Below are 11,474 nucleotides of genomic sequence, written 5' to 3'. Positions count from 1 at the left end.
CTTTTCAATGAAGTTGTTGTTATGCCAAGAAGATTAGGTCAATGACGTGATCACTAAGTAAAATTACGTTCCTATAAAGTGTATCCAGGTGAATTTTCAAGCTGCTAAGATTTCCAGTTACCTACACCCACCCGCATGAATCAAAACTGCAAATACATTCCAATAATGGCCAGCTGTTTTTCTTAATTTTTTTTTTTTTTAACTTTTAAGGGAAGGAACCAACCATCATGAAGCTAAAATCCGATACTTGTATTTAAAAAAGAGTAATCATTAGCTACTGTAGCGGGTCAAAGGTGAATAACCCTTTATGATGACGTGATTAATCAAAACTAACGTCATTGTTATTTGTAAAGAATCTCTTGACAAAGGTAGGAAAGAAAACGATATTTAGACATCAATTATTTGGTACCAGATTTATTGGTTGTAGTCACAGCAATGACAAGCTACGGGTATTGATTCATAAAGTCTTTTGACTACGTATTATAATCTGTCAAGCTATGTCTCTCTTTAAATCATAAAATACGCGATTCACGATTCTGCCCATCGTTGCTAGCCAAGGTTCGGATAAGTTAACTCTATCAACACCTTGGAGTATCGAGCAGATATGTCTGCGTCTCGTGTCGGTGAATTTCATTGGACACCACGGCAAGCCACCGCATCCAATCAAAATTAAGTTGTTCAAATCTGAACACTGTACCTACATGATCGAGACAAGGGGAGCACACTACTCGAATGGACTCGTAAACAAGCAATTTTCCACTGCTGGTCCGTGTTTGTACAAATACCTTCCACTCAAATAACCTGTAATGGCTTCTCTCTGTTACGTAGTCATACCTTCGATGTTAAACTTACAAAGTAACCTTGAAGACAATGGTCTCCACCATTTTTGGCTATGTACAGTGGCGTCACTCGGGTTGGTGTCACCCAGCGCGGTAGCTCATGGTGTCACCCCCATGGTCCTCCTTCCGTAACAGACTATACAGAATCCTTAGTAATGTCATTTTGGTGTCACCCACTCTGATGGTGTCACCCGGTGCAGTCCGCACCCCCCGCATCCCCCTAGCGACGCCACTGCTGTGCCTGCTAGTCATGTATTTAACTATGATCGGTTATCCGCTTATGAAATCCGACTAGACCGAGCAGTGTGTGCTCTGTAAAATTTGCAATTTTTCATTTTGGTGTCACCCCTCTGAGATGGTGTCACCCGGTGCGGTCCGCACCCCCCGCACCCCCCTAGCGACGCCACTGGCTATGTAGAATGCACCGCTGTAACTTAGTGGGCATTGCATACTAAGGGAGGCAACTCATACAATCCAAAATGAGAGCTACTGGTATTACTGTGATGTACGAAAAGTCAACGTTAGTGCCGACTTCGTCATGAAGTCATAAAATTGTCATCCTTGTGCATATTTTTGTCTGGAAAGAACACGAGTAAATTATTTTCATGCATTTCAGTTACCCATGGCACATGCATCTGTGTATGCTTTGGAAAGATGTTATCTTTAGTTTCCTCGTTATAACACATATACTATTGTTTTAAAACTGATGTTAAATCAAACAACCAGTGATCAAATACGTATTAGGAATAACTTCATCCAGTTTGCAAAGCTAATAATTGTACACCGGAGGAATTTCCTGCAATTGCGGAACATTTCACTCTTTCGTAAACAACTCTCTAAAAATTAGTATACATGCACTTAACGTACATAATATGGTAAGTTACCTACCTTACATCCAATCTGTGCCGCAATCAGTTTCTTAAGTTCTGCATGCGAAAAAACGTCTTGGTCCCGCCTCAAACTGAAGCAGACAGTAAGCGGTCGCTCCATGTCGCCCGCATCGAGGCAATCCTTCCAAGTGGGCATCACTCGCTGGTTCCAGTTGACTTTCTCCTTCACCTCCTCAATCAGAGACTTCTTCCTGGGTTTCTCCAAGATTCCCTCCTGTCTGGTAAGTAGAGAAAAAGAGATATGAATATAACTGTTCGTTTTAAATTAGAGATGTGGCAGAACAATATAGACAAAAAAATGTAAGAGCCAACATCAAGTAAAGCGAAGTAATTTTCCGTTTCAGTTTGATATTGGTATCAAGGAAGGTACCATGATTAAAATTTTACTTTATCTTGTGAGATACAATTTCTAGGTCATTTATTAAGAAATTAAGAAATCTATGTAATTGGTTCGTTCTGCAACCGTGGGTATATATATATATATATATATATATATATATATATATATATATATATATATATATATATATATATATATATATATATATATATATATATATAAGACAAGCTGTACAGAAATTGGACGACTCCTACTTTTTTACATGCTGTTTAGGGGGTTAGGAGAAGATAAAAAATAAAAATCAGTTTTAGATGAGGAAGCTAGACCACTCTTATGCTATTCTGTATGACCATCTCGTAACAGGCGCTTTGAAAATCAAAATTTAAATTTACTAGACCACTTATCCTTAGTGTTGTACCATGTCATGAAGTAGTGTGGCAACACTAAAATAAAGAAACGTAAATGTATAAAGCAGTAAGACCGTAATATGTTTTTTAAAATAAAAATTTAGTCCGCCGTAGATCTTTATATTCACCAAATACAGCTATCCTGACCCATTTCCAGACACTTCTCGTTAGATCATATGGACAGTAAAGGTACTAAGGATCATTTCAGGACTAGACAGTGTAACCCGCCTTGGCGGACACATGCATGGGGCGCACTGATATTTTCGAGGATTCCAACTGGAAATCATTACATAAATATCTCTTAGATGGCAGATATCTAACACCTAAAACTGACATATAACGGACTAAGTGACCCAGCAAAACGTGTTGATTTGTTACTTTGCAGTTCGTAACAGAAGTTATCGAATGTACAGAAATTTGTGAAACTCTGCCTATTTTTACATTCTGATACCCTCTAGACAATGACTATTTTCCGCTTGGTGTCGTTGCATCATAAATTGACTAAGCATTGATTTCTTAACTGACGTGATCTTCCTTTTGGTAAATAAATCACGGTGACAAAGTGGTTAGCGTGATAGATCCACTACCGAAGTGGTGTTGGTTGGAATCCTGCCATTGGATGAACCCTGGTCAGCTATCACGGTATGTCCTAAATGAAAAACAAAACTCACCTTAATCCATTTGACCTCAGCACAAAAAATATAAAATAAACTGCTTGAATTTCTGTGCCATGAAGCACCAAACACCCTTCTTTTGATCAAATCTTACAGAGTCCAGTTACAGTGATGTACCACACTGATGAACAAATTGGTGGATCAAATTATCTTGTAAATTAAATGGTTTAAAAATGAGTACGGATGACTTTTTCTGGCTCTAATTTCGTATAATTTCAGTTGTGTGCTCTACTAAAGTCCATATATAGAGATAAGAAGCACAACGCTGATTTTAGTAAAGAATATTGATGTAACACACTTGATATAGTTTATTTCCTGTTCAGTCTTTTTGGTTTATAAAACAGAGCAGATAACGTAAATGTAAATGACAACAATTTACATTAAGATCGACTACACTACCAAGTGTCAAAGCGCTGTGAGGACATAAAATTGTCGACCTTGTACATAAGTGTTTTCTTCAAAGAACTAGAAAAAAGGAAATGTTATATATCTTTTCAGAAGAAATCATCACATCTAAAGGAACCTCTCATTTTTCATATTTCACGCAAAATCCAGAGTCATACCCGTGTGATTTGTGACGCAAATTGATTGTTCTAGCGCTGTATATCAACTACATCTGTCTATAAAGGACAATGTTGTTATTTATGCATATGGAAATATCTCCCAATGTTTTGGTTAAACAAGCTCTTCGTCGGGGGGAAATAACTCACATAAACAAAACAAACACTTAACACATAGTTACATAGATACATACATACATACATACATACATACATACATACATCACCGCCCCGGTGGCCTTGCAAGATACAGCGATGATTATACAAGATCAGCTGGTCCGACAATGATGTTTGCAAAGGATATAACTGATTATGCAGGAAGCAGACAGTATGATATAAGACGACCAAGAAACGCCACGGACAACGCTGACTCTGATGTGTGGCCGGTGGATCATAATGCTAATCCACAATTTAATTTCGGATTTTCCGCACGTAGATTATTGTTAATGATGAAGAAGAATTTTCGTGAGTGATTCCACTATCACATATATTCGGATTTTGCAGACATGTCAGAAAGGTGATTTTAGGAGCCAAGCATACAGTTGTGCTTGTTAGGAAAGACAACGACAATGATGCGATCTGGCGACCCGACGCAGTTGATGCGTGTATAGTAAGAATAACAAAATTTTCTTTGTGGATGCCAGTAATGACTCCAACATTTTCCGAAGAAGAACGCCTTTTCTCTTTTATGAGTCATTGTGGTAAATCAACATTGTCATGGTTGACGATGACAACAGACAGCATTTCAAGTGAAGTTGCTGGTTTATTTACATGGGAGTTTCTGCACCGCGACATCTATTTGTTGCATTTCAGAAAAATACACGAGAAAACACACAAATACGAAATTTAATGGCATTTGACACACTTGGAGTTTCTGAGGTTTCTTTTAGGATAAATGGGCATCAAGAACCATCCTAAGAAGTATTGCTGAGTTTTGATCGTAATCATGTAGCACGCGCATATCATCGTTTGATAACATTTATGGGGCGTGATCAGAATGTTGATTCTGCTTTGTAGATATCACAGCATCATTGTTCAACGCTGTATCCAAACTATTATTTTTCGTTGGAACATTTATATTTATTCAGGCACTCTGTCGTTGATATACACTTCCGAGCTCGTGTAATACAATCACCACAAAGAATATCTGGTCCACCAGTTATTCCTGGTATTTACTGAGCAATTGATGTTAAACAATGCTGCTTGAAGGTGTTGGTGGAAGAATGAGAGTTATTGATGCCACAGTAGAAAATATGAAACTGTAATTAAATCGCTCATGATATTATAATGTCAGATCATCTTGTTAGTGTCAGTCTGACCGCTGGTTAGTTTAAAAAGCTGCAATCGAAATCAGCAAATAAATGCGGAACAAAAATAGCACTAAAACAATAACAGATCGCAGGTGGTCCAAATAAACTATCACTGACAGAAGGTCAACTCAGGCACTTCATTGAAGACCAGCGTACGACTTAAAGTTTTGGCAGGTGCCATTAAAGACACAGAAAAGACAGTTGGTATATTTCCACTTCTTGCAGCTATACCAGCGTTAATAGCCGCTGAAGTCCCAGCTTATGCAAAAGCAGCTGAACTTAGTGCTGTTGGAACGGCTGCTGGGATGGCACTAAAGAAAGCAACAGGTCACGGACTAAAACCTTCCAAACAAGGGGAAAGAGTCTAAAACTGCCAGGACCCCCCATTCGTGGTACGGAAAAGATCTAAGACTCCCCGGGACACTTTGTTAGAGGCAAAGCGTCTCCTTCCTATGTCCAGTTTTGATTTGATTTATGCTGCTAAGCGATTAAATATAAACAATTTCAGGGGTGTTTTTATGCGTGATCAATTACCGAAACAACCAAACCATGTTGAAACCAGTATCATTAACCTCGATGGAAGTCCTGGTCCAGGTGGTCAATTTGCTGCATACGCGATTCATCCACGTGAAATTATTTATTTGTATTCGTAATGTTGGCGCCACCAAAAGAATTTGCAAAATATGTCGGCGGAATTTAAAACACTCCAATCTGGTATTTAACATTACCAACACAGACAATAACTGATCCGCCAACATGTGGCTATGAAATAATTGGTGTACTCGACGCTGTGTCATCATCAACAACATCACCTCATTAAGTCGAGCATACAAGTAGACAGTATAGCCACCCACCGTCGTTTAAAACAGATCTTAAAGTATAATGGTAGATATTTACGGAAGATCTACTCTGAGTAAGACTTAGGGAAACCCCACGGCTACTTATCTAAATATGCAAACCTTGCGTCTCGCTAATGTGGACCAAAATGAAATCGTTGTTTTTCAGGATAAACAAGGACGCTTAAATTCGAACAATATCCCGTTGACAGATATTATTCTGCGGGTTCCAGATGCGACCGAAGATAACCTAGTGGCGTTTGCTAAAAACGGCAAAGTTAAAACATCGGAGAAATCAGTCTTAACACTCATGGGAGAGATTACTGGACGCATCAGAAAAAATATGTTTGTTGATCTCAGTATGAGTAATAATATAATTATTTACGTGACAGAACCACAATCAGATGATGACGTGGTAACAAAAAGATACGTAGACAGCAACAAGACGATCAGAATTGATATCAATGATCGTTTACTAACCGCAGGTGATACAATGACTGGTTCTCTCAATATGACTAATAATAAAATTACTGCTCTTGGAGAACAAGGATCAAGCGATGGACATTATGACACCACTCAATAAATTCATCAAAACTCGCGCTGAGGGTGTCGGTATATACAGGTTCTCAGTACTCGGTACTACGACATTTACGATACCTGCCACAATATCAAGGTGTTATCCAGTAATTGGATCCTCTGGATATATGTTAGTGGTGTTGGAGCAAAACGACGAAGAAACATTCGTGGTGGTACCCGAATACAAAAATTAAGTTTGTTGTATTATTGGTGTCTTGAATTAGTCGCTAAACTATCACCTACTATATAATGAACTCCCCAATCGACGTTCAAAATTACAGATACAATCAAGTATGTGAATGGCAAACCAAACTGAAAAATATCGTTGAAGTTAAAAATATCGCAGACGTGTAATTATTGTTGGCATAATTGTGTATTCGATGTCCGCTGGTATGGCTGAAACTTGCGTATGAATCCAAAATCGTTATTACGGTTCTTGAACCAACATCATCAGCGGCGATATAAATAAACTCGCAAGATTATTCCGTTGATATATATTCTTCATCGATTAGAATTGTGTTAGGATGGCCAGAAGTACAACGACCAGCGCCTGTAGCAATACCGCCGCCGAAACTATCTGCTTATGTTTCAGATAAACGCTCGTATTGGGAAAATGCTCTAAATTATAAGAATAATCTTCTGTGCAGAGCAATAGAAGCTGAACCCGACAGTGGTGAATTACTTGTCACCAACGATATAAGTGGATGTATGGAACACTCTGAAGACCATATATCGCCAATGATATCAAGTTAAAATTCGATGATATTAATCTCGATCACAAACGATATTGCCACACATTTCTCCAGTATCTTTTTGACATGACGTTCACAAGAACAAGGGAGGAAATCTTCAAAGAAATATAACTCTTGAACCAGGTTACATCGGACCTCTAAATTATTGATCAGAGTTTTATGCGGACGGTGATCGAGTCCAGAGGTAGATTTATTAGGAGCGACAACACTGTTTACACATATTACCAATATTTCGTCTACACATATTCGACGGCAACAAATCCACTGTCAGATGCAGATCTACCGACATTTAAATTTCGTGGTTTGAACTTCGACGAACTAAAACAATCAGTCAACGATATCATCGATGAATATTTTCCCCAAATACTTGAACCATGGAAAAAATAACCCAGCCTCCGAATATTCTCAAACACAATAATGACCAATACAGTGGTGGTCATCATATTTCGAGAGGAATTGCCAATATAACATCTACAATCGCAGTCAATCTTGTATGTGATGCAATTGATGGCAGTTATCAAGAAAATCTTGAAATATCCAGTCAGACCCAGCAGGGATATATTTTATATACATGTACACCTCAAGCTCCACCTGGATATTTAATTGTGTTAGAACCCGTTAATCCGGGTTTTTTTTAGCGATGTGACAATCCGCTGTTATCAGTGATACATTTGAAGCTTACTGACCAAACCGGACACTTGCAAACCGGACAATGCAGTTCGTAAATATAAATCTGTATGTAAGATCATAAAGATCTTTTCGTAGATCTTCACATTCGTAGAAGAGTTTGTAAAATTTGTTTCTGAGTCGAAGTTGGCCTTTTACAAACGCTACAAACAATTATTCCTTGATTTAATCAAGGGGTCTTGTATAATGTAACAACATTTGAGAGTTTTTGTATATAACAAAGAGATACTTGAAAGTGCTGTCAGAACAATACTGACATTTCCACACACAGAAACATTTAGTGTTAATATAATTATTGATAAATACGGCGATAAAGAAATTTTGTTAACGCTGGAACAGTTAAATGAGCTGCAGCGATAACATTTTGTTACGGTTATGTGGGATAGAGATCAGATTCCGAATTATGCACATTCTTGCATTGAATTTAGTCGCTTAAAAATATTATAATCTGATTCTGAATTAATATTATTATCAGAATTAAAGTAAACATCAAAAACAAAATCATTGAATCATGTGGTCAACATTCAGAATTATAAACAACGTTGACAAACGTCGCGTGGATGCTTCAATGAATGATGGGTGGCGACGATTATTAATTATCTAGACAATCAAAGATATTTTTAGAGAAAAATTTGTTGCAGAGCTAGACACTACTTGGATTATCCGTGACAAACGTGACCCTGTCCGTCTTCACACTGGACAAATTGTTACGTTAAATAAAAATTCCAAACTAGGAATATTGACTGGTATTGACAAACTACATTGTGAACGAGCGTATCCTGTGACTGCAGTTATTTATGCAATATATCCGCTAAATAATACACCTAGCATTCATGATCTCAAAGCTATGAAATTTTCGAAAATAATTTGTGTAGCCGAACGAGTTACAGAACACTTCAAAAACGCGATACGTGGAAATAAACTAACAGATCTACGACGTGAAAAAATAAACAAATGAGCTGAATCAGTCACAGATAAAGGAGCTATAATAAAGGATGTTGCTAACTTAGAAAAAAATACTAAAATTCCCAATAATGCTAAAAACAATAACAGGAGAAGTATTAAACGAACCGAAATATTATCGAAAGGAGCTCTGATAAATATCGTTGATATTAATGCGCATGCTTAGACTTATGCTATAACAATATTTCCAAGAGATAGAACTGTTAAGTTTTATAACGGTGATATGTTCGATTTTTTCAGAAATATCAGTAAAAGCGATCCTATATCAGTGTGGCTGTTTCAAAGTTCTGATGATGGTAACTATGGTCAGTTTGTACGGTCTAATGGAGATATTTATCGTGCAGAATCCATCCACGAAGAAATTAAACATCCTGCGTTGAAATAAACTTATGACGATACTGAACAATTACTGAGTAATTGTTTTACCGTTCCGTCAGTTGCTGTTCGTTTCACTCAGAAGGAAATTTCATGGAAACCATCACGGTTGCAATTTCGTGAAGAAATACAACACATTTGTGTTGAATACGGACACAGTGGATTATGGAATACCATATACGATTATTAGGATGTTATCTCGGTTGATATGGTTTCATGTTATCCTGGAGGTTTAATTGTAATAGGTGAATGTTCTTAATAATTTGAGAGATTTGGACATAATGCACACGAGATGATTAGAGTTGCGATAAACGGACCTTTACCAGATTTTAACTTCACTGGATTTGCTTGTATCGATTCATTCGAATTTTCACCGAAAACTTTCATCCGCTTATCGCTGTTTGGTTTGGAAAACACTTTTTACAATTGTGTTTCGCTCCAGGACACACGGTACTAATTCAACTCCAATAGTAAACATATGGAAACACCATCATATTCAGAATTGAATAACTTAAAATTTCTGGGTGCTGATGATGAGACATATAATTCTCCATGCACATCTAACCTTGGTGCAATCTTATGTGTGGAGAACCCCATATGAGCCGTGGCATTTTGTTTACATACATGTGCATGAAACACACGTTATTGATTCTGCACCAAATGAATCAGGTGCTACTTTCATTATTGAGTACTCCTGAGTCAAGCCTGTAAGAATGCTAAAATTGCATCAGTAGAAATTTGTCTATATTTTTTTAAAATTACATATAGGATAAGCTCTCAAAAGATATTTTTACAAAAGTTTTAATTTTCATTATTATCCAATTATGGCCCACCAAACCCGTAAATACTCTATTATTTCTTCACCCATTTCTAGACTGGTTCACAGTTCTTCCGTATAATTAGTACCGTGTATCCTATAACCAGATTTAAATTTTTTAGAAAAAGTTGTATTTTACTCATTGATATTGGAGCATAATTTTAAGAAAGAATTGGCCATGCTTGTGTATGGATAATAGTGCAATAGCATTTTATGTGATACCAATGTCTATAGCTAAATTGCATCCGCATTACATGTTGCTGTGTTGTATTGTACTTATTAGTGGCTTATTCTTGTTATTAAAATAATTGCTTTCTGCCTTTGTATCTTCATGTTATCTTTCTATGGCAGGCATGCTACACAAAAGAAACACAAGCGTGCTGACATCAGCAAGTATGACATCACAGTGTATCAAATTACATGACGCATTGTATTTTCATCTCTCACTGGCTATAATACAAGTTTTAAATGTTTTAAATTTCAAAATTTCATTTCTTTCCTTGCTGACTCTCACAGAAATAAAATGCAGTGCATCCCTATTCACATCAATCAAACAAAACAAATAAGTGTGCCACATGACAGGTCAAAATGATAGGAGGCCATTGCCCTTTTGTGACTAAAACAAATACACACACCCATGAAGCATCAAGAGATGCTGACATTCCAAGCTTATTTAAACTATCATCACATGTGATTCATCACCCCCAAATCTTAATAAAAAGGTATAAAAGCCAAAGAAAAGTTCCATTAGCTTTATTATACTGAATAATTAAATAACAGAAAGCTACTTTTTTTAGTATAAAACTATGGGGAAGGGTGAGGAAGCAAAGAATAGACAGAGTAATTTCTTGAAGCCTGGTAATGTTCCCCACAACAAGGGGGAAAATGTGCATGAACCCAAAAGACACAACAACATGAGGTCTGTTACATAAGGACAACAAGAGACAAATTTGAAAAAGCTATCCAAAATTCCTATAATGCTGACATTGATGATGGAGACAGAAAGTGTATGTACAAACTGTTGCGGCTCAAGCTATTAAGTAAGCTGGAGGTGGAGAAATGTGTGAAAAACTTTGCGATGCCAAGACAAGTCCATGTCTCTATGCAATATTCAGACACTGATAAAACTTATCACTGCATAAACTACTTGTTAAATTTAAGTAATTGAATTGAATTGCCTATTAAAGTTATCTAATACATAAACTATGCCTACATTTACCCAAAACTCATAAAAAGTTAAGAAAAAGTCTCAAAATCATTACTGTGGCTACTTTCCACTATAAGCAGTGTTAAATTACTTACTTTTTAATATAAAGCTGAATAAAATGCATAAATTATTGAACAAAAGAGAAACAAAGCAAACATTGCAATCACTGAATTACAGTCAAAGCTTGTTTTCATCTATTCATAACAACATATCTGGTGAACAAAACACATATCGCTTAGTG

At 36.8% G+C, this 11,474-nt stretch overlaps 1 protein-coding gene and 1 long non-coding RNA gene across 2 annotated transcripts in view; one reads left to right on the top strand and one right to left on the bottom strand.

Annotated features, from left to right (window-relative positions):
- Window positions 1-11,474, bottom strand: part of LOC149800219 (uncharacterized) — a 29,818-nt gene that overhangs the window by 3,876 nt on the left and 14,468 nt on the right. The window contains exon 2 of the mRNA XM_089959789.1: window positions 1,728-1,947. Within this exon, the coding sequence (XP_089815915.1) occupies window positions 1,728-1,947 (220 nt within the window). The remainder of the gene's footprint in view (window positions 1-1,727; window positions 1,948-11,474) is intronic.
- Window positions 1,817-10,346, top strand: LOC149800220 (uncharacterized). Its single transcript, XR_016421338.1, has 2 exons — window positions 1,817-1,950; window positions 9,075-10,346. It is a non-coding gene; the product is annotated as an uncharacterized LOC149800220 (long non-coding RNA).

The sequence above is a fragment of the Sinohyriopsis cumingii genome, chromosome 5 (assembly GCF_028554795.1).
Source record: "Sinohyriopsis cumingii isolate HCF-2022 chromosome 5, ASM2855479v2, whole genome shotgun sequence".
In the NCBI taxonomy this organism is placed as follows: domain Eukaryota; kingdom Metazoa; phylum Mollusca; class Bivalvia; order Unionida; family Unionidae; genus Sinohyriopsis; species Sinohyriopsis cumingii.
Note: the sequence above shows the minus strand (reverse complement) of the source record. Positions and strands in the feature narration are given on the sequence as shown.